Consider the following 22,544-nt stretch of genomic DNA (forward strand, 5'->3'; position numbering starts at 1 on the left):
AATGTAGCTTTGAAGCAGGCTAACCAATGACATCATCTAAAGGGGAAAAAAGCACATGAGCAAGCATAGGTATAAGTAGAGGAGAAAAAGAGATGAAAGAAGTGCGAGAGATGGAACAGGAGAGGAATGCAGCTGTTTATGTATAGCTGTTGTAACAGGACAGATTAAATAACACTTTAACCTGGGGTTAACAGCGCCCTAGGACAGATAAACTCTTTAGTGTAAAAGTTTTCTGGGACAGATGAATCCCTTGGGGTCAAAGAGTTTGGGTTAGCACATAGTCTGTCTTAGGATAATGTAACCTCCATGGATGAATTAGTCCTAGGACGCTTTGACCTGCGGGCTAAAACTTCAGGGGGGTTAACCTGTCCTGTTATATTGTGATCATCGTCTTCGTGCATGTCCTCAGTGGCTTCTTCTGTCTCTGTGGCAGCATTTGATACATCTGTAGAACAAAAAAGAATGAAGAATCATGTTAGATCTGTGAAGTTTGGTTGTCTTAGGTGTAGTTTACAGAACAGTCGTGTGCATATTTTTAGCATGGTAGTGTCTTAATACAAATGCATATTATGTAATGCACTGTATATGGATATTACAGACGTAATATTTGACGGTGATCTTATATTCATAGTTTTTGCCCGTTAATAAATAATATAGCTAGTAAGTAATAAGACACGCAAAAATGGTATAGTTGAATCATCTGGGTCAAAAAGCAATGTTTTAGGATTGTGTGATGAAATGATGAATAAAAGTAAGGATACGACAGGTACATAAATGGTTATGTAAGTGTAACGTGTTGGTGCAAAACGTTGTGGTCGTGTTGCATGTTACTCAATGGCTGTGTGTGTCAAAACGAGTTTATTTGAAAGAATATACAAATATATACACACGGACATATATATTTATACAGTATAACAGTACCGCATGTATTGGTTTTAAGGAAAGAGTTGAAAAGCAGTGTTCAGAAAAAAGCATAAGACGCACAAAGTACCATTTCACTACATGTAATAAGTTGTCAAGTAGACATGTGAATTAAGTGGTTAAGATAGTGGCTACTGTGCAAGTAAGCTTCAATTGTCTCTAAAAGGTTAGCATATGTGTTCTACATGATATCAATGGCTAGACGTGCTCGTGGAGAAACATTACAAACAGAAAAACACACTAAAGGTGCCTTTAACAAACCTGTTAATAAATGAGAACTTAATACATATATGTATGGCATACTGTATATGATTGAGAAAGTTGTCCTGTTTAGTTTATGTATTGTATACTTACGGAAAAAAGTTGGCAATCTTTGCGTATGGAGATGATTAGAGGGTCTTTATCAAAAGAGAATTTGCTTGGTGATTTGTTCATGTTCTGTAGAAAAGCAAAGGAGTAGAAATAAATACAGTATCATACTTCATAAACATACAAGAAATTTGTAGCTGTATTAACCATTGTTGGTATTTGAAGTGATAATTTAGGAATAGAAGTGTAGTGATTGCAGAATTTATAGAGTGCTTACCTTGTATGACTTTGTAGATGGAAATGTCTTTTGTTGAAAGAGCTCTTTGTTGTCTACTATATATGCAAGGACAAGCATAAGTAGGTGTGGTTATGAAGTACTTGACCATTGAAATAAAGCAGCGGTATCAAATGTATGGACCGTGGTTTGGCTCAGGCCTGCAAAGGGGTTTAATGTGGCACAAGAGATAATCTTGTAAGGTACAAAAAATAATAATAATATAATAGGTATGCCTCTGAGTTTTCACAAATCTAGGTCAAGTCAAGTCATCTTTAGTTATTTCGCGCTTGAATCATCCAATCGGAAATGCTCCATAAAAAATGTATAGAGGGTGCGATTTATTGCAAATTGCACAAGAAATCTCTAAAAATTCATGTTAATGACAAGTCTGATGTGTGTGCAAAGTTTCACGAGTTTTCACACATGTATAGATAAAAAAAAAACAAAGCAGCACTTTACTTGGCAACCAATGCATCGCTATAGCAGCAGCGTGCGACAAAATAAAAAACTTTCGATAAATTTGCATCTTAAACATCTTAAGATGAAACACACCAAGTTTGAACACGGTCGGATGAATTTTGTAGGAGGAGTTAAAATATGACCCCTAAAAAAGGCCACAAAAAAAGGCTACAAATCCCATCATAAATCAAAATGGCGGACTTCCTGTTTGGTTTAGCACATGGTTCCAAGAGACTTTTTTGTACATCGTGGGCTCTTATGTATGCCTCTAAATTATCATAGCGCTAGGTGAAACGTACAACCGGGAATGCTTCGTTAAAGAGGAGTTTTTTAGCTCAAAATGTGATGCCCGGCCCCTACGGGACTTCCTGTTGGGTTTAGCACATGGCACCAGGAGCCTTTTTTGTACATTGTGGGCTGTTACATTTGTCTCCAAATTTTCGTAGCTCTAGCTGCTTCGTACAACTGGGAATGCTTCATTAAGAAGGAATTTTTTCCTTTGCAAACTGTGCATGCCACGGCAACAGCGTGCGACAAAATAAAAAGCTTTCAATAACTTTTCATCTTCAACATCTTAAGATGAATCACACCAAGTTTGGAGATGATCGGATAAACTCTGTAGGAGGAGTTCGTTAAAATAAGACCCCTATGAAATGGCCCAAAAAATGGCAACACGTTCCAAAGTAAATCAAAATGGCGGACTTCCTGTTCGGTTTAGCATATGGTTCAAAAAGAGTTTTTTGTACCTTGAGGGCTGTTACATATGTCTTCAAATATTGGTAACTCTAGGTGAAATGTACAGCCGGGAATGCTTCATTAAGTTAGAATTTTGAAACACAAAATTTGATGCCTCGCCTCTGGCGGACTTCCTGTTAGGTTTAGCATATGGCACCAACAGGCTTTTTTGTAGATCATAGTCTGTTACATATGTGTACCAATTTTCGTAGCTCTAGATTAAACGTACCACCGGCAATGCTTCGTTAAGTAAGCATTTTGAAACTGTAAATTTGATGCCCCGCCACCGTCATATAGTATGTCAAAAACTTTAGATTTTTTACCATGATGTTGTCCCAGGTGTTGAGATGGTACAGCCCAAGTTTGAAGTCAATCGGGTTAACCGTGTAGGAGAAGCGGGCAAAAGTATGACCCCTGTAAATGTGCAAAAATGGGCCAAAATTGGACATTCAAATACTCATACCTCACTTCCTGTCTATTTTAGGGTACACATATCAAAGAGGTTTTTGTTCATCTGGATGTGCTACAGGTGCCACACAATTTTCGTAGCCATAGGACAATCGTAGCGGGACAGGGATCCGTTAAACCTATGTAGGTGGCGCTACAGAGCCATTTTTCTGTTATCATGTATGGCGACTTTAAAATATCAAATTTTTCGCCAGACCCGATCTGCGTGTAAAGTTTGGTGAGTTTTCGTTCATGTTTAGTGCCTCAAAAATGTGGTTGTTTGCGGAAAAGAATAATAACAAAGAAAAAGAAGAAGAAGAAGAATAACTAGAGCTGCGAGCAGCTATAAAGGGCCCTCGCAACCCGGGCCACGTTGGGGTACTTGCACGTCGGGGTACTGGCACGTTGGGGTACTGTCAAATAGGACAAGACCATCTAAAATGTTTTTGACAAGCCTTGTGTGTGCAAAGTTTAATCAAAACGCAAAATATGGTGTGCAATTCCCAAAATAAATTCAAAATGGTGGACTTCCTTTTAGGTTTAGCATACGGCTACAGAATACCTTTTGTAGGTCTTAAGCTAATAGGTATGCCTCCCAGTTTTCATAAATCTTGGTCAAGTCATCTTTAGTTGCGTATCGCTTGAATCATACAATTGGAAATGCTCCATAAAAATGCATAGAGGGCGCTATTGAGCACAACGTTGGGTTACTTGCACGTCAGGGTACTGGCACGTTGGGGTACTGTTACATGGAACAAGGACCATTTAAAATGTTAGTTTTTTCCATGGCTTGTCTGTGCAAAGTTTAATGAGAAAGGCCAAAAATGATGTATAATTCCCAAAATAAAATCAAAATAGCGGACTTCCTCTTTGGTTTGGCAAATGGCTACATAATACTTTTTTGTAGGTCTAGCATAATCATACAATCGGAAATGCTTCATAAAAATGTCTAGAGGGCGCTATTTATTGCAAATTGCACAATAAATCTCTAAAAATTCATGTTCATGACAAGTCTGATGTGTTTGCAAAGTTTCATGAGTTTTCATGTGTATAAAAAAAAAAAAAAAAGCAGCACTTGACAACTGTTACATGGAACAAGGACCATTTAAAATGTTAGTTTTTTCCATGCCTTGTCTGTGCAAAGTTTAATGAAAAAGGCCAAAAATGATGTATAATTCCCAAAATAAAATCAAAATAGCGGACTTCCTCTTTGGTTTGGCAAATGGCTACATAATACTTTTTTGTAGGTCTAGCATAATAATACAATCGGAAAGGCTTCATAAAAATGTCTAGAGGGCGCTATTTATTGCAAATTGCACAATAAATCTCTGAAAATTCATGTTCATGACGAGTCTGATGTGTTTGCAAAGTTTCATGAGTTTTCATGTGTATAAAAAAAAAAAAGCAGCACTTGACAAACAATGCATTGCTATGGCAACAGCGTGTTACAAAATAAAAAACTTTCGATTACTTTGCATCTTAAACATCTTAAGATGAAACACACCAAGTTTGAACAGTCGGATAAATTTTGTAGGAGGGGTTCGTTAAAATATGACCCCTGAAAAAGGCCACAAAAAATGGCAACAAATCCCATCATAAATCAAAATGGCGGACTTCCTGTTTGGTTTAGCACATGGTTCCAAGAGACTTTTTTGTACATCGTGGGCTCTTATGTATGCCTGGAAATTATCATAGCGCTAGGTGAAACGTACAACCGGGAATGCTTCGTAAAAGAGGAGTTTTTTAGCTCAAAATGTGATGCCCGGCCCCTGGGGGACTTCCTGTTAGGTTAAGCACATGGCACCAAGAGACTTTTTTGTACATCCTGGACTGTTACATATGTCTACAATTTTTCGTCGCTCTAGCTGCTTCGTACAACTGGGAATGCTTCATTAATAAGATTTTTTTTCCTTTGCAAAAAGTGCATGCCACGACAACAGCGTGTGACGAAATAAAAAACTTTCAATCACTTTTCATTTTCAACATCTTAAGATGAATCACACCAAGTTTGAAGATGATCGGATAAACTCTGTAGGAGGAGTTTGTTAAAATATGACCCCTATGAAATGGCCAAAAAAAATGGCAACACATTCCAAAGTAAATCAAAATGGCGGACGTCCTGTTAGGTTTAGCATATGGTTCAAAAAGAGTTTTTTGTACCTCGAGGGCTGTTATATACCTCTACAAATTTTGGTAACTCTAGGTGAAACGTACAGCCGGGTATGCTTTGTTAAAGAGGAGTTTTTTAGCTCAAAATGTGATGCCCGGCCCCTGGGGGACTTCCTGTTGGGTTTAGCACAGGGCACCAATAGACTTTTTTGTACATCTTGGGCTGTTACATATGTCTACAAATTTTCGTAGCTCTAGCTGCTTCGTACAAATGGGAATGCTTCTTTAAGGATATTTTTTTTTCCTTTAAAAACAGTGCATGCCATGACAACAGTGTGCGACGAAATACAAAGCTTTCAATAACTTTTCATCTTCAACATCTTAAGATGAATCACACCAAGTTTGAAGATGATCGGATAAACACTGTAGGAGGAGTTCGTTAAAATAAGGCCCCAATGAAATGGCCAAAAAAATGGCAACACGTTCCAAAATAAATCAAAATGGTGGACTTCCTGTTAGGTTTAGCATATGGTTCAAAAAGAGTTTTTTGTAGGTCATAGCCTGTTACATATGTGTACCAATTTTCGTAGCTCTAGATTAAACGTACAACCGGCAATGCTTCGTGAAGTAAGAATTTTTAAACTCTAAATTTGATGCGCCGCCACCGTCATATAGTATATCAAAAACTTTTCATTTTTCACAATGATGTTGTCCCAGGTGTTGAGATGGTACATCCCAAGTTTGAAGTCAATCGGGTTAACCGTGTAGGAGAAGCGGGCAAAAGTATGACCCCTGTAAATGTGCAAAAATTGGCAAAAATTGGACATTTAAATACTCATACCTCACTTTCTGTCTATTTTAGGGTACACACTTCAAAGAGGTTTTTGTTCATTGGGATGTGCTACAGGTGCCACACAATTTTCATAGCCGTCGGACAATCGTAGCGGGACAGGGATCCGTTTAACCTATGTAGGGGGCGCTAAGGAGCCATTTTTCTGTTATCATGTATGGCGACTTTAAAATATCAAATTTTTCGCCAGGCCTGATGTGCGTGTAAAGTTTGGTGAGTTTTCGGTCACGTTTAGTGTCTCAAAAATGCGATTGTTTGCGGAGAAGAAAAAGAAGAATAACTAGAGCTGCGAGCAGCTATAAAGGGCCCTCGCAACCTGGGCCACGTTGGGGTACTTGCACGTCGGGGTACTGGCACGTTGGGGTACTGTCAAATCGGACAAGGACCATCTAAAATGTTTTTGACAAGCTTTGTGAGTGCAAAAGGCCAAAGATGGTGTGCAATTCCCAAAATAAATTCAAAATGGCCGACTTCCTTTTAGGTTTAGCATACGGCTACAGAATACTTTTTGTAGGTCTTAAGCTAATAGGTATGCCTCCCAGTTTTCAAAAATCTAGGTCAAGTCATCTTTAGTTGTGTATCGCTTGAATCATACAATTGGAAATGCTCCATAAAAATGCATAGAGGGCGCTATTGAGCACAACGTTGGGTTACTTGCACGTCAGGGTACTGGCACGTTGGGGTACTGTTACATGGAACAAGGACCATTTAAAATGTTAGTTTTTCCCATGCCTTGTCTGTGCAAAGTTCTATGAAAGAGGCCAAAAATGATGTATAATTCCCAAAATAAAATCAAAATAGCGGACTTCCTCTTTGGTTTGGCAAATGGCTACATAATACTTTTTTGTAGGTATTAGGCTGATAGGGGTCTGTCCTAATTTTCACAAATCTAGCAGAATCATACAATCGGAAATACTTCATAAAAATGTCTAGAGGGCGCTATTTATTGCAAATTGCACAATAAATCTCTAAAAATTCATGTTCATGACAAGTCTGATGTGTTTGCAAAGTTTCATGAGTTTTCAGACATGTATAGATAAAAAAACAAAGCAGCACTTTACTTGGCAAACAATGCATCGCTATAGCAGCAGCGTGCGACAAAATAAAAAACTTTCGATAACTTTGCATCTTAAACATCTTAAGATGAAACACACCAAGTTTGAAGACGGTCGGATGAACTTTGTACGAGGAGTTCGTTAAAATATGACCCCTGAAAAAGGCCACAAAAAATGGCAACAAATCCCATCGTAAATCAAAATGGCAGACTTCCTGTTTGGTTTAGCACATGGTTCCAAGAGACTTTTTTGTACATCGTGGGCTCTTATGTATGCCTGCAAATTATCATCGCGCTAGGTGAAACGTACAACCGGGAATGCTTCGTTAAAGAGGAGTTTTCTAGCTCAAAATGTGATGCCCGGCCCCTGGGGGACTTCCTGTTGGGTTTAGCACATGGCACGAAGAGACTTTTTTGTACATTGTGGGCTGTTACATATGTCTACAAATTTTTGTAGCTCTAGCTACTTCGTACAACTGGGAATGCTTCATTAAGAAGGATTTTTTTCCTTTGCAAAAAGTGCATGCCACGACAACAGCGTGCGACGAAATAAAGAGCTTTCAATAACTTTTCATCCTCAACATCTTAAGATGAGTCACACGAAGTTTGAAGATGATCGGATAAACTCTGTAGGAGGAGTTCGTTAAAATATGACCCCTATGAAATGGCCCAAAAAATGGCAACACATTCCAAAGTAAATCAAAATGGCGGACGTCCTGTTAGGTTTAGCATATGGTTCAAAAAGAGTTTTTTGTACCTCGAGGGCTGTTATATACCTCTACAAATTTTGGTAACTCTAGGTGAAACGTACAGCCGGGTATGCTTTGTTAAAGAGGAGTTTTTTAGCTCAAAATGTGATGCCCGGCCCCTGGGGGACTTCCTGTTGGGTTTAGCACATGGCACCAAGAGACTTTTTTGTACATTGTGGGCTGTTACATATGTCTACAAATTTTTGTAGCTCTAGCTACTTCGTACAACTGGGAATGCTTCATTAAGAAGGATTTTTTTCCTTTGCAAAAAGTGCATGCCACGACAACAGCGTGCGACGAAATAAAGAGCTTTCAATAACTTTTCATCCTCAACATCTTAAGATGAGTCACACCAAGTTTGAAGATGATCGGATAAACTCTGTTGGAGGAGTTCGTTAAAATAAGACCCCTACGAAATGGCCCAAAAAATGGCAACACATTCCAAAGTAAATCAAAATGGCGGACGTCCTGTTAGGTTTAGCATATGGTTCAAAAAGAGTTTTTTGTACCTCGAGGGCTGTTATATACCTCTACAAATTTTGGTAACTCTAGGTGAAACGTACAGCCGGGTATGCTTTGTTAAAGAGGAGTTTTTTAGCTCAAAATGTGATGCCCGGCCCCTGGGGGACTTCCTGTTGGGTTTAGCACAGGGCACCAAGAGACTTTTTTGTACATCTTGGGCTGTTACATATGTCTACAAATTTTCGTAGCTCTCGCTGCTTCGTACAAATGGGAATGCTTCTTTAAGGATATTTTTTTTCCTTTGCAAACAGTGCATGCCATGACAACAGCGTGCGACGAAATACAAAGGTTTCAATATCTTTTCATCTTCAACATCTTAAGATGAATCACACCAAGTTTGAAGATGATCGGATAAACACTGTAGGAGGAGTTCGTTAAAATAAGACCCCAATGAAATGGCCAAAAAAATGGCAACACGTTCCAAAATAAATCAAAATGGCGGACTTCCTGTGAGGTTTAGCATATGGTTCAAAAAGAGTTTTTTGTAGGTCATAGCCTTTTACATATGTGTACAAATTTTCGTAGCTCTACATTAAACGTACAACCGGCAATGCTTCGTGAAGTAAGAATTTTTAAACTCTAAATTTGATGCGTCGCCGCCGTCATATAGTATATCAAAAACTTTAGATTTTTTACAATGATGTTGTCCCAGGTGTTGAGATGGTCCATCCCAAGTTTGAAGTCAATCGGGTTAACCGTGTAGGAGAAGCGGGCAAAAGTATGACCCCTGTAAATGTGCAAAACTGGGCCAAAATTGGACATTCAGATGATCATACCTCACTTTCTGTCTATTTTAGGGTACACACATCAAAGAGGTTTTTGTTCATCTGGATGTGCTACGGGTGCCACACAATTTTCGTCGCCATAGGACAATCGTAGCGGGACAGGGATCCGTTTAACCTATGTAGGTGGCGCTATGGAGCCATTTTTCTGTTATCATGTATGGCGACTTTAAAATATCAAATTTTTCGCCAGGCCTGATGTGCGTGTAAAGTTTGGTGAGTTTTCGTTCACGTTTAGCGTCTCAAAAATGCGATTGTTTGCGGAGAAGAATAATAATAAGAATAATAATAATAATAATAATAATAATAAGAATTCCTACAAAAACAATAGGGCCTCGCAGCGGCACCGCCGCCGCCGCTGCTCGGGCCCTAATAAGAAGAATTCCTACAAAAACAATAGGGCCTCGCAGCGGCACCGCCGCCGCCGCTGCTCGGGCCCTAATAATAAGAATTCCTTCAGGAACAATAGGGACCTCGCAGCGGTCGCTGCTCGGGCCCTAATAATAATAATAATAAGAATTCCTACAAAAACAATAGGGCCTCGCAGCGGCACCGCCGCCGCCGCTGCTCGGGCCCTAATAATAAGAATTCCTTCAGGAACAATAGGGACCTCGCAGCGGTCGCTGCTCGGGCCCTAAAAACAACGAAATGACGTGATTTTTTTGCCCTCTAAATATCTTCGCTAGCTAGCTAGCTTGATAGATAGCTAGCTCGATAACTAGCTCGATAGATAGATAGATAGATAGATAGATAGATAGATAGATAGATAGATAGATAGATAGATAGATAGATAGATAGATAGATAGATAGATAGATAGATAGATAGATACGTAGATAGATAGATATCTTGAACAATACTTACAATAAACAATCTGACATTCTTGAGTATTTTTTTCAACAAGTACTCAAGTGCAGCACAGTTCTTACTTTTGCTTGACATGCAAGTCACACTATACTTAAGTAACACAAATTTTGGTTACTCTTGCCACTCAGCCTAAGTTCAGGAGTTGAATCTCCTACTTTTACCAGTGATTTTTTTTTTTAAACAAGTATCTGAGTATCTGTATCTGTACATACTTTAGTACAGAGTGAGTGTACGTTTACCACCACTGCCCATCAGGTAACTTACACAAGACTTGGAGTGCCTGCTCACTCCTCTTGTCCCCCGGGGCGAGTGACGGGTGGTCCACGGCGCAGGTGACCACCTGATTATCATCGGCGCGGCTCACCTCCAGCGTCAGCTCGCTGCTTACGTTGTACGTGGGCTCATCCGGGACCGACTCCACCACGTCCGGCCGGCCTGCGGTGGGAAAAAGGGGTGACAATAAACAACCACCCCCGGATATGAAATTTGGAAGTCATGTCTATCATAATTAGACACAAAAAAAATTCTCAACTACATATCACAGGAAGTGTCCCATTACGGTTTGGCCATTTTAGCCCATTTGGAAATTTTACTATGGATCTTGAAAAACTAAATTGTCCTCCAGATATTGTCCAATTGGAACTAACATCACTCAGCAACATGAAATTTGGTAGGCATATATATCATGAGTAGACGCACAAATAAGGATAAGGAACAGGACATCTGCCCTTTTAAGTTAAGTCTTAAGTTGTCATTTTAGGGTGATTTGGGTTATTTCAAGATGGACTTAACATCAAATTCTAGCAAAACAACCATATGGAATTTGATTTGTCGTTATTAAGGGGAGCAAGGCAGAAAAGTTTGATGACTCGTCGGTGAACACAAAATATTATTATGAGCTCATGATTTTGAGGGGGAAATTCAACCCCCAAAGCCAGTTTTACTTAGCAACATGAAACGTAATAGCAATGTCTATCAGGAGTCGACCCACAAAAAAGCCACAAGAGGCTCCGTACGAAAAGACACGAGAGGGCTGTCATTTTTGTTCAAAGCAAATATTTTAGTGTCTTTTTTTGGCCATTTTGAAGGGATCCTTCAAAGATCTTGCCCTAGAGATTCTGTCGCAGTTTCTACCAACTTAGAACGACATATAAGAGGTGCCAAATTGGCAAGAATTTGAGTGTTGTCATTTGTGTTTTGGTGGATCATGGCAGCGAAATTTGATGACTTGCCATAGAACACAGAAAGTTATCATTAACTCATTATTTTCTGAGAAAATACAGCTCCTGGAGCCAATTTCACTTAGCAACATGAAATTTAATAGCAATGTCAATCAAGAGGAGACTGACAAAATAGGCTCAAGAAAGCATGATCGCAAAGACATGGGACGTCTGCCCTTTTAAGTCTTAAGAAGTCATTTTAGGGCGATTTGGGCCATTTTGAGGCGTCTTCCCAAGCCTTCAGCTTCCAAGATGGATTTGTAAAGATTTTGTCTCAAATTCTACCAAATCATAACCACATGAAATTTGAGTTTTAGTCATTAGGGCAGCAAGGCACAAAAGTTTAATGACGCGACATTAGAACACAAATATTACTATGGGCTCATGATTTTTTATTTTTTTTTGGGGGGGGATTCAGCCCCCAAAGCCAGTTTTACTTCGCAATATGAAATTTAATAGCAATGTCTATCAGGAGTAGACCACCAAAAAAGTCTCTAGCGGCCACATCCGAAACGACACGAGAGGTCTGCCATTTTTGTTCAAAGCAAATATTTTTGTGTATTTTTTGGCCATTTCAAGGGCTCCTTCAAAGATCAACTTGTCCTAGAGATTCTGTCCCAGTTTCTCCAAAATCAAAACCACATACAGTACACTAGACAGATAGATAAGAGATGCCAAATTGAAATGATTTTGAGTTTTTGTCATTGTGTTTAGGTGGCTCATGGTAGTGAAGTTTGATGACTGTCCATAGAATAAAACACAGAATGTTAGCATTAGCTCGTGATTTTTTTTCGTGAGGAAATTCAGGCACTGAAGAGAATTTCATTTAGCAACATGAAATTTAATAGCAATGTCTACCAAGAGGAGAGTGACAAAAACTCTCAAGAACCAATGTCCGCAAATGCCTGGGACGTCTGCCATTTTTATTCAAAGCAGTCATCATATTGGTCATTTCTAGGGGTCCTTAAAGACAGACTTGTCCTTCAGATTTTGGATTTTTTTTTCTAATCAGAAACACGGTGATGCTAGATTGGTAAGTGTTGAAGTTTGCCATTTCATGTGGGCGGAGGGTAACTGGATATTTAATGGCTTTCGGTTTAAGAAAACTATAGCACTAGTGGAGAGGGTTGTTTCTCAAATGCCATTTTAATTCATATTATGAACACTATAACATACACCAGAGCATTTCACCCCCCCCCCCCCCCCCCATTTAAAATTTCACTATGTTCACCTCTCTTGCACCACCAATGCCATACACCACTGTCAACTAATTAGAATGTTCTACTTTTTGTGCCACTGCGGCACAACGGCACAACGGCGACGCCCATTTGTTCCCATTAAATGAAAAATGTGTTTGGTGCGCAGCAACGCCGCGCGCCCCCGGGTGTTTTGTTCCCCAATCCATCACGACACGCCACATATACCCCTCACCTAACAATGCCTTTACGCAGCGGCCATATTCTCCCACTGCCTTCTTTTGTGCTGACTAATGCGGCAAACAAATAAGAGAGTAAAAGGTGCAAAAAAATTGCACATTTTAGGAAGAAGGGCTCGTAAAAACCGCAGATGTGTGCTGCGCTGACAAACAATTAACGCTGTGACTAAATGTCGGGGGGCGGGATGAAGCGGACTTCGCTTTCAATTAAACTCCCGGTGTAGTCGCTTGTCACATCCCATCGATTGGAAATGTTTTGTTCATTAGCGATGACTTTATTGATCGTAGGGATACGGCCAACAAGTCCTTGCAAAATAATTAGTAAGGACGACATGAGGTGTTTTGTTCAGGGGTAAAAAAAAAAAAAAGGTTCAAAATGGCAACCAAGTAACTGGGATGGAATTGTATTGAAAATCAATTGGCTTCCCGAAGTGGATATTCAGAGATCAGTGGAAAATTGGTGACATTAATACACATAATATACGGTGAGCTCTCTCTTTTCGCAGGGCTTAGGAACCAAAACCCTGTGCGAATAGCAATAAAATACTTTCATAATTCTAGAATTACTCATTCACTGCCTGTCGTGTTCAAAATAGAGTTCCCATTCTTTAGTAATCAGCAGTCGATTATGGGTTGATACCAGTTTGTTTTTTGTTTTTTTTTGGTGAAAAGAAACATATGAAGCAGATCGGTGACTTTGATGTTAATATTTTTTAGCTTTTGTGGCACTTCAACCTCTGAAAACAAAAAAACAAAATCAAAGGGCTTTTTATGGCAATGTTATTGATTTACAGATATACAACTAAGAAACATGACATGAGTAACACTGACTCAAGGCTTGAGTAAAATTGAACATGAGGGGCTTTTCCACATAGCGTCATCTTTCTCACAATTGTGACACACACTTTCAATTACCTAATTTGACACATATTCTGTTTACACCATAAATATACATAATATGTTTGAGTGTGACTCGCCTAAACTTGTTTGACTTCTATCATGTTGGCATTTCTCTCCCTCATTATCAACGCGACAAGCCAAGATTCACCCGCTAGTTTTTATCTTCTACTCAAACACTGCGCTGATCTAAAATCCAAAGCAATGCAACGCAACCATTTTAAGGGGTATATGTTGTTTTTTTACAGTGGTTCAAAAACCTACATTTCACAGAAAAGCTGGGCAAGATCCTTTTCCATGCCCGCACATTGAAAAACCTACTTGACGAACATATTCGTCGGTGGCAGTAAACAGTTGGATTCCATTTGAACACGGGTGTACACGAGCCTCAATGAGTTTCAATTCTTGCTTAAACACAAGTAGGAATGAAAAATAATAACCGCCAAAACAAAATCTTACATTTAATTTCAATAGTGTATCTACAATCATGCTCATAAGTTTACATTCCTTGGCAGAATTTATGAAATACAGACAATTGTGGGCAAAATATGACAGATGACTGAACAGGGACAATGTCTTTATTTTCTGCATTGCTTTGTTTTGTTTCATGATTGTGCTAATCTAAAATTCCTTACAGTTTCATTGGAATCCCATTAGAATAAAATAAATGTGTTCTCCTGATCATGACACAAGTTAAAAATTATTCATGTAAACGTATGAGAACAACTGAAATTACTGTTCAGAGGTAAAGTGATATAAATATTTTTAGTCTTTTTCTTGCCTGGCTAACATCAATAACAACAGCTGTAATTGCTTACCTAAGTACTCTAAATCGCCACCACGTTCAAGTCCAAGGCAGCCGTGCAATCCTAAATTGACATTTTTTTTGTTGAGAGAACATATTTGTCCAACTCTGGGCTGAAAAACAAAGTACTTTCAAAATATCGAGGAGGAGTTTGTCTTTGAAGGACTTCTGAGAATGGCCAAACTGAGAATAAAATGGCCTCTTCAAACCTTTAAATGTCTTTTCAGGCCTGGCTTCTTGAGACTTTTGTAGGTGTACTCATGTCTGGTATTAAATTTCATGTTGCCAAGTGAACGAAGGTCCTGTGGCCTGAATCTTAAGAACATCCATTAGCCTTTACGAGAGTTTCATGTTTTATGGCGAGTCATTCTCTGCCGAGAACTATTAACGAAAACGCAAAATCTTCAATAGCTGGCGTTACCCATAGATATGAACATACAGTAGTTAGATACGACATGTCCATTTTGAACTGCATATATATGGGGATGCTAAATTGGCGATAAAGTGATAAAGCATGTGGATGGCAAGAACATCGAAAGAACAAGGATGCCAGTACATTGTGCTGCCACATCATAAAACTTAGACAAGGTAACTAATAATAACTTTGAACAGGTAAAAAAATGCTGATATTTTTGGGGGGATTTTTCTAATATCCTCTACCGACAACACATATTTTGACATTGACAAACAAGTAAACCTCGTGAAAATCGGTGGCAAAAACAGCAACTTAGGACTTCATTTCAAAGTCCATGCATTGCCGTTGATGGGAAGGTTGCCCCTGCCAACATGGCCGCCACATAGGAACAGTTGGTCAGCTAGCCAGGCTGCTTCAATGCACTGTCATATGTAGTCTTCATATCTGTGGTATCACTCATCTGTTCAGTACATGAGCTTCAAATTTGGTAGCACATAGAGAAAATTTCTAAAAAAAAATATATTTTTTTGAAGGACCTGTGGTAGCAGCCAAATGTGACTAAAATTGATATTTCAAAACACAATGGGAGACTTCATCTGTCTTTTGAGTGTTGTTTCTTGAAATGTTTTGGTAACTCCCATCATGAAAGGCACACCCACCAAATTTCATGCTCTTGATTAAAACTGCCTTACTAGAATTTTATGGAGTGCAATGAAGGTGTTTCCACTTGAAAATTTGAATTAATACATTTTGGAGTAAGGCTGTAACGTAACAAAATGTGTTTTCAAAAGAATGTTACCTCCGCCCTGCATTGTCTGCACATTAATGCTGGTCTGGCTTAATAATTACACATTTACATATGTTTACATATTTACATGAGTTTTTATTTATGTATGTATTTATTTATTTATTTGTTTGTTTTTACCCATTTTTTGTCTAGAAAATAATAGATTATAATTGAAAAAATCTATATCTATATAATGTATTATGATGTATTTATACTATTTATTGCAGGGGTGTCAAACATACGGCCCGTGGGCCAGATCAGGCCCGCAAATGGGTTTAATCCGGCCCGCGAGATGATTTTTGTAAAGTGAAAAAAAACAAAAACAAAAAAAAACCTAATCAATCAGCCTGTCACGCCGCCACGCTGGTCATGCTTTTATTTTTGCACTCAGGTTTCCGGTTTACTTTGAAGTCATTAACCACCCTCTCACCTCAGGTCACTTGCCTTTCCCCTGCACAGTAATCACCGGTCCACGCCCATGATGGTTTCCACCTGCTCCCAATCAACCCGGACATAAAAGCCACCTGCATTCTCCCCTCCGTTGCCGAAGTGTCACATCTCAGTGCATGGAAGCGTCCTCACAGTCCTTGTTCCACAGTCCTTGTTCGATGTCTAGCCTTGCTTTGTCTTGCGCCCTTAGTTTGCCCCTTGTTTTCCTCCCTAGCGGAGCGCCTTTAGTTGTCCCTGTTTTTGAGTGCCCTTGTTTTTTCTCCAGTTTGGAGCTTTTTCTGTTCTGCCTTTTTTCCCTCCTTGAGAGGTGTTTTTGGTTCAATTGGATTAAAGCTGCAGCCTTGTTGGCCAACTTACACTCTGCGTCTGAGTCCTACCTTCTCGCTCCGTGTCAGTACACTTCGGCCAGCATGGACCCAGCGGAGAAGTTGGAGGCTGCACTTCGACGACAGGCCGCCCGCCTGTCGCAGACGGAGGAGGTCCAGCAGGCGATGGCCACCCGCATGGGAGAGCTCGTGGGACAGGTGCAGGAGCTAATGAGCCACCTGCGACCCTCCACGCCGGCCATCACGAATCCAGAGACAGCAGAACCACCGATCCCGACTCCAGCCTTGACCGGGGCTGGATTGAGACTGGCTCCCCCGGAGCGATACTCGGGAGACCAAGGACAATGTCAGGCATTCCTAACCGAATGCGACTTACATTTTGAACTTTCGCCACAGGCTTTCCCCACTGACCGTTCCCGTGTGGCCTTCATGATTTCACATCTGACTGGAAGAGCCAGAGACTGGGCCACCACGGAATGGGCAAGGCACTCCCCGACTTGCTCAACCGCAGCCGGGTTTAGCAGGGCACTTCGTCTCGTGTTCGATCCAACTAACATGGATCGGGAAAAGACTCGAGAGCTTAGTAACCTCAGACAGGGCCGAGAATCGGTGAATGACTACGCAATCCGATTCCGCAATTACAGCGTGGGAGACCGAGAATTGCTGGCTGTCAAGGTCGCCTTGGAAGAATGGAGGCACTGGCTGGAGGGCGCGGAACACCCCTTCATCATCTGGACAGACCACCGCAACCTGGAATACCTACGTCACGCCAAAAGACTGAACCCACGACAGGCCAGATGGTCATTGTTTTTTAACAGATTTTCGTTTTCTCTAACTTACAGACCCGGAAGCAAGAACGTCAAAGCAGATGCTCTGTCCCGAATCCATGACCCGGAAACCACAACAGCCGAACCTGAACCCATCCTGCCTAGGGACTGCATTGTCGGAACCATGTCCTGGCAGGTTGAAGAGGATGTCAAGGAGGCTCTCCAAGACACGATCGCTCCAAAAGAGTGTCCACCACGACGGCTCTACGTCCCGGAGGGTCTACGAGCACAGGTGATCAATTGGGCACACACCTCTCGTCTTTCTTGCCACCCAGGTACTCGCAGGACCCTGTACGTCGTCGCCCGGAGATTTTGGTGGCCTTCAATGGAGACCTCGGTACGTGATTATGTCAAGGCCTGCCCAGTCTGCGCCCGGAATAAATCATCAAATCAACCCCGGATGGGTCTCCTCCAACCACTGCCGATCCCCTCAAGGCCCTGGGCGGAGATTTCTATGGACTTTGTGACTGGACTTCCCACTTCGCATGGTAAAACCACAATACTCACTGTTGTCGACCGCTTTTCTAAGATGGCCCGCTTTATCCCATTACCTAAGCTTCCCTCAGCCAAAAGAACCGCCGAAGTCATGATCGACCAGGTGTTCAGGATCCATGGATTCCCGCGGCACATAGTGTCGGACCGCGGTCCCCAGTTTGTTTCTCGTTTTTGGAGGGAGTTCTGCAGAGCCATAGGGGCTAAGGCGAACTTGACCTCAGGCTACCACCCAGAGGCCAATGGACAGGCCGAGAGGCTCAACCAACAGCTGGAGACCGGACTACGATGCTTGGTCTCCCAAAATCCGTCCTCCTGGAGCAAGAACTTGGTCTGGGTTGAACTGGCGCATAACTCTTTACCTACTTCTGCCACAGGAATCACGCCTTTCAAATGTGTGCACGGATACGATCCGCCGTACTTCGCGGACCTGGAGGAGGAAGCCTCAGTTCCTTCGGTCCTCGCCATGACCCGCCGATGTCGCCGAATCTGGTCAGCAGCTCGACTGGCCCTTCAACGTCAAGGCGACAGAATGAAAAGAGCTGCTGACCGGAAGAGGAGGCCCGCGCCACAGTAACAGCCAGGTCAAAGAGTCTGGCTGTCCACAAAGAACCTACACCTCAAGGTACCATGTCCAAAGTTGGCCCCAAGATTTGTGGGCCCGTTTCCCATTGCCAAGTCCATAGGTCCTGCCGCCGTGCGCCTTCGCCTGCCTCGGTCCCTCCGCACCCACCCCACCTTCCACGTGAGCCAGGTCAAGCCAGGGTCCAGGACAGTTCCCTGGTCCCGCCCGAGCCTGCACCGCCCCCTCCGGAGATGGTGGAGGGGGGTCCGGTTTACAAGGTCAGGAAGTTGTTGGATGTCAGAAAGCGGGGCCGGGGACGTCAGTATCTGGTGGACTGGGAGGGATACGGGCCGGAGGAGAGGCAGTGGGTGCCCTCCCGTTTCATCGTGGACCCCTCCCTCATAGACGAGTTTCATGAGGAACATCCTGACTTGCCTGGGCCGTCAGGAGCCGGCCGTTGAGGGGGGGGTACTGTCACGCCGCCACGCTGGTCATGCTTTTATTTTTGCACTCAGGTTTCCGGTTTACTTTGAAGTCATTAACCACCCTCTCACCTCAGGTCACTTGCCTTTCCCCTGCACAGTAATCACCGGTCCACGCCCATGATGGTTTCCACCTGCTCCCAATCAACCCGGACATAAAAGCCACCTGCATTCTACCCTCCGTTGCCGAAGTGTCACATCTCAGTGCATGGAAGCGTCCTCACAGTCCTTGTTCCACAGTCCTTGTTCGATGTCTAGCCTTGCTTTGTCTTGCGCCCTTAGTTTGCCCCTTGTTTTCCTCCCTAGCGGAGCGCCTTTAGTTGTCCCTGTTTTTGAGTGCCCTTGTTTTTTTCTCCAGTTTGGAGCTTTTTCTGTTCTGCCTTTTTTCCCTCCTTGAGAGGTGTTTTTGGTTCAATTGGATTAAAGCTGCAGCCTTGTTGGCCAACTTACACTCTGCGTCTGAGTCCTACCTTCTCGCTCCGTGTCACAGCCGGCCACAATCAAAACATATACATTTGTAATTTCACAAGCAGTCCTCAGATGAGCAATGCAACTTGTACGGGGAATCGTCGTCCTGGATGTTATTATTTTACACACAACTTAAACTATGGTTTGTTTAATTATTATTTTTTGTAATCATACACCGACATAAACGTGTTAAATATGACAGTATTTCTTTTTTTTTTTTATATATATATTTCTGTTTGATCCCTTTTCTTAATTTATATTTTAAAAAACATTTAAACATGCACATTTTGCACGAAAACCCTCCAGGGGGAACACACCAGTAAAAGTGTAACAGTGGTCTCATCTCTTTGCTCCTTTTGCTTGTTTACAAACACATGAGGTTATAAATGCAGATTTTCTGCATAAAATCCCAATGTTACCATCTTTTGCGGTGGTTATAGTAAATTTGCGGGTCGCCTTGGCCACTTTTCAATCCTCTTTCATATCCAAAAAAGTAGGCGGGTGCTTCGACTTGGCCGCGGGACAGCAAAGTGTGCTAAAACATGCTGCTATGTTGCGTTCAAATAATAATCCAAACAGTTATCGCCATTAAGTGGGATTACGTCTGATTTATGAGGTCATCTTTTTACTTAATTAGTCACGTTAGCAGGATTAGCACGGAGAAAAAAAAAATAGCGCTGCCATCATGTGTTTTGAGACCACCACACTTATTTTTACTCTATAATTACAAGCCTGTCGGCATTAAAAGAAAAAAACAAACAAAAAAACAGGGTTCCCATAGTGGGCAAAAGCTGCATCTCTGATCATCTTTGAAAGTTACAAAACATTTTTTTTTATATTCCAGAGCCGATATCAGGCAGCGATGATCCGTAACGAGAGGTCAACGGAAGTTGTCGGGGGCAGAAACAAAACATTTGACCACTGAGAGTCAAGATGTTTTTTCCCGCCTCGTGGTTTGCGTCACGGCAAAGAGGAAAGTCAGTTTTTTGACCCCGAGCATAAAGCATGTAAGTATTTTAAGCTTTTTTTTTTTTTTTGTACTGCTATGCCAACTGAGGTTCTCCCGAAACCAAATAGAAATTTTTTTGAAACCACGCAGCTGAGTGGAGAATACTTTGATCTGCCAAAGCGCAGCAGGATTTGAAGCGTGGAAAAAAAAAAAGAAAAGAAGACGAAGTCAAGAGAATATTGACGGCAAAACGTCTGTTGCGTTACATTTTGAAAGGGAATTACTTCATGTTGTTAGTTTTTCGTTTTGACATAGGAGTGAGAACAGCTCTATCGTTCCCTCAAGTATGAAATATTAGGGCTGTCTTATTTTTAATATACAGAACAGGAAACATTTGTAAGTACTTTTTTGAAACAATATTTTGGGGAAAATTGTGTCACAGTTCTAGGCAAAATTTACATGAAACCATTTTGGGATATTGTGATAATATTTTGTCTTGTCCAACTACAATCATTAACAGCTCATATGTGCCTTTAAATATTAGGAAACGTTATTATTATTATTGTTATTATTATTATTATTATTATTATTATTATTACTATTATTATTATATTTTTACATCCACAATGTTTCTTTGTCATTCTGGGGAATTTTGTGTAAAATTTTAAGGGATTTTTTATTTTTTTTTATCCATTTTGTAATATGGATGTGTACCACATACATTTTGAAAAAAAGATGTCAAGTCAAGTTTATTCATAAAGCCCTTAATCATACAAAAGTCTCAAAGGGCGTCACATGTTACGTTATTTTGTCCCCATCTTTATCATGACTATTCCAGCCACACAACCTTTGAAACAAGACGTTACCTATTTTTGCTCCTTTGTGCTCACGACTAATCCTGTCAGCTAAATTTTTAAACAGTACATTACCTATTTTTGCTCCAATCAATCCAACCAATTTTGCTCATGACTATGCCAGCCACATAGACTTTTAAAACAAAAGGTTAAATATTTTTGCTTCATTGTTATCATGACGATGCCAGCCAAATACCATTTGAAAAGTTACCGATTTTTGCTTTGTCGCGCTCATGACTATGCCAGCTACATAGCCTTTAAAAACAAAAGCTTACTTGTTCTTGCTTTGCCGTTATCATGACTATTACAGCCACATACCCCTTTTAAACAAGACATTACCTACTTTTGCTCCATCTCACTCATGACTATGCCTGCCACAAGCAAGGCGTTACCTTGTGTGCTCATGACTACTCCTACTACATAGTATTTTAGACAAGTTACCTATTTTTGGTTCCTTTGTGTTGATGATTAATCCTGCCAGCTAAATATTTTAATGTTACCTATTATGTGATTAAGTGACTATGCCAGCCACATACCGTTTTGCTTCATCACGCTCATAACTAGGGGTGTGAATTGCCTCGTACCTGACGATTCGATTCGTATCACGATTCACAGGTCACGATTCGATTCGATACCGATTAATCCCGATACGAATTTATAAGTCGATTGTTGCGATTTTTTTTCATTCAAATTTAGAAAATACTCATCAGTAAGCTTGTAGAGTGTAAGATTTATATGAAAATGTATTATTTATTTATCTGAAATGTCAGTCTTATAGAGGTTGTAATCTGTTTCATGTTTGAACAGCATTAAAATAAAATATTAAGGCTTAATGTTCCGTTCATATAACATTCTTCCATGCTCAAGGTGTGAATCCTAAAAAAAAAAAAAAAAAAAAAAAAATCAATTCTGCCGATTATTGAATCGATTCGAGAATCGCGCGATGTAGTATCGCGATATATCGCCGAATCTATTTTTTTTAACACCCCTAGAAATTACCATATTTTCCGCACTATAAGGCCCATTTAAACAAAAGGTTACCTGTCCTTGCTTTGCTGTCATTACGATTATGCCTGCCACATACGCTTTGAAACAAGATGTTACCAATTTTCGCTTCATTGTGCTCATCATGACTATTCCTACTGCATAGCATTTTCGAAAAGATGTAACATATTTTTGTTCTTTAGTGTTCTTGACTAATCCTGACAGCTAAATATTTGAACAAGGCAAAACCTATTTTTGCTCCATCGGGCTCATGTTACCTATTTTTACTTTATCTGCCAGACATTACCAATTAGAGCTGTCAAAAGTAATCGATTAATCGACAAGTAATTGATTATCAACAGTAACAGTTTATTGATTTCTGTAGTCCTTCATGAAAGAAAAGTGATTATTTATACATATGCAAACATCTGTTTTAAAACCATGACCTAACTGGTAACATATTACCACTATTACCAATTTTTGCCCGATTGTGCTCATGACTATACCAG

The 22,544-nt window shown here is 40.7% G+C and overlaps 1 protein-coding gene across 2 annotated transcripts in view; it reads right to left on the reverse strand.

Annotated features, from left to right (window-relative positions):
* cadm3 (cell adhesion molecule 3) overlaps nucleotides 1-22,544 on the reverse strand; it is a 145,938-nt gene that overhangs the window by 30,361 nt on the left and 93,033 nt on the right. For both annotated transcript variants that reach the window (XM_077525601.1, XM_077525593.1), the window contains exon 6: nucleotides 10,344-10,514. In XM_077525601.1, the coding sequence (XP_077381727.1) occupies nucleotides 10,344-10,514 (171 nt within the window). The remainder of the gene's footprint in view (nucleotides 1-10,343; nucleotides 10,515-22,544) is intronic.

This window comes from Festucalex cinctus, chromosome 1 (genome assembly GCF_051991245.1).
Source record: "Festucalex cinctus isolate MCC-2025b chromosome 1, RoL_Fcin_1.0, whole genome shotgun sequence".
Classification (NCBI taxonomy): domain Eukaryota; kingdom Metazoa; phylum Chordata; class Actinopteri; order Syngnathiformes; family Syngnathidae; genus Festucalex; species Festucalex cinctus.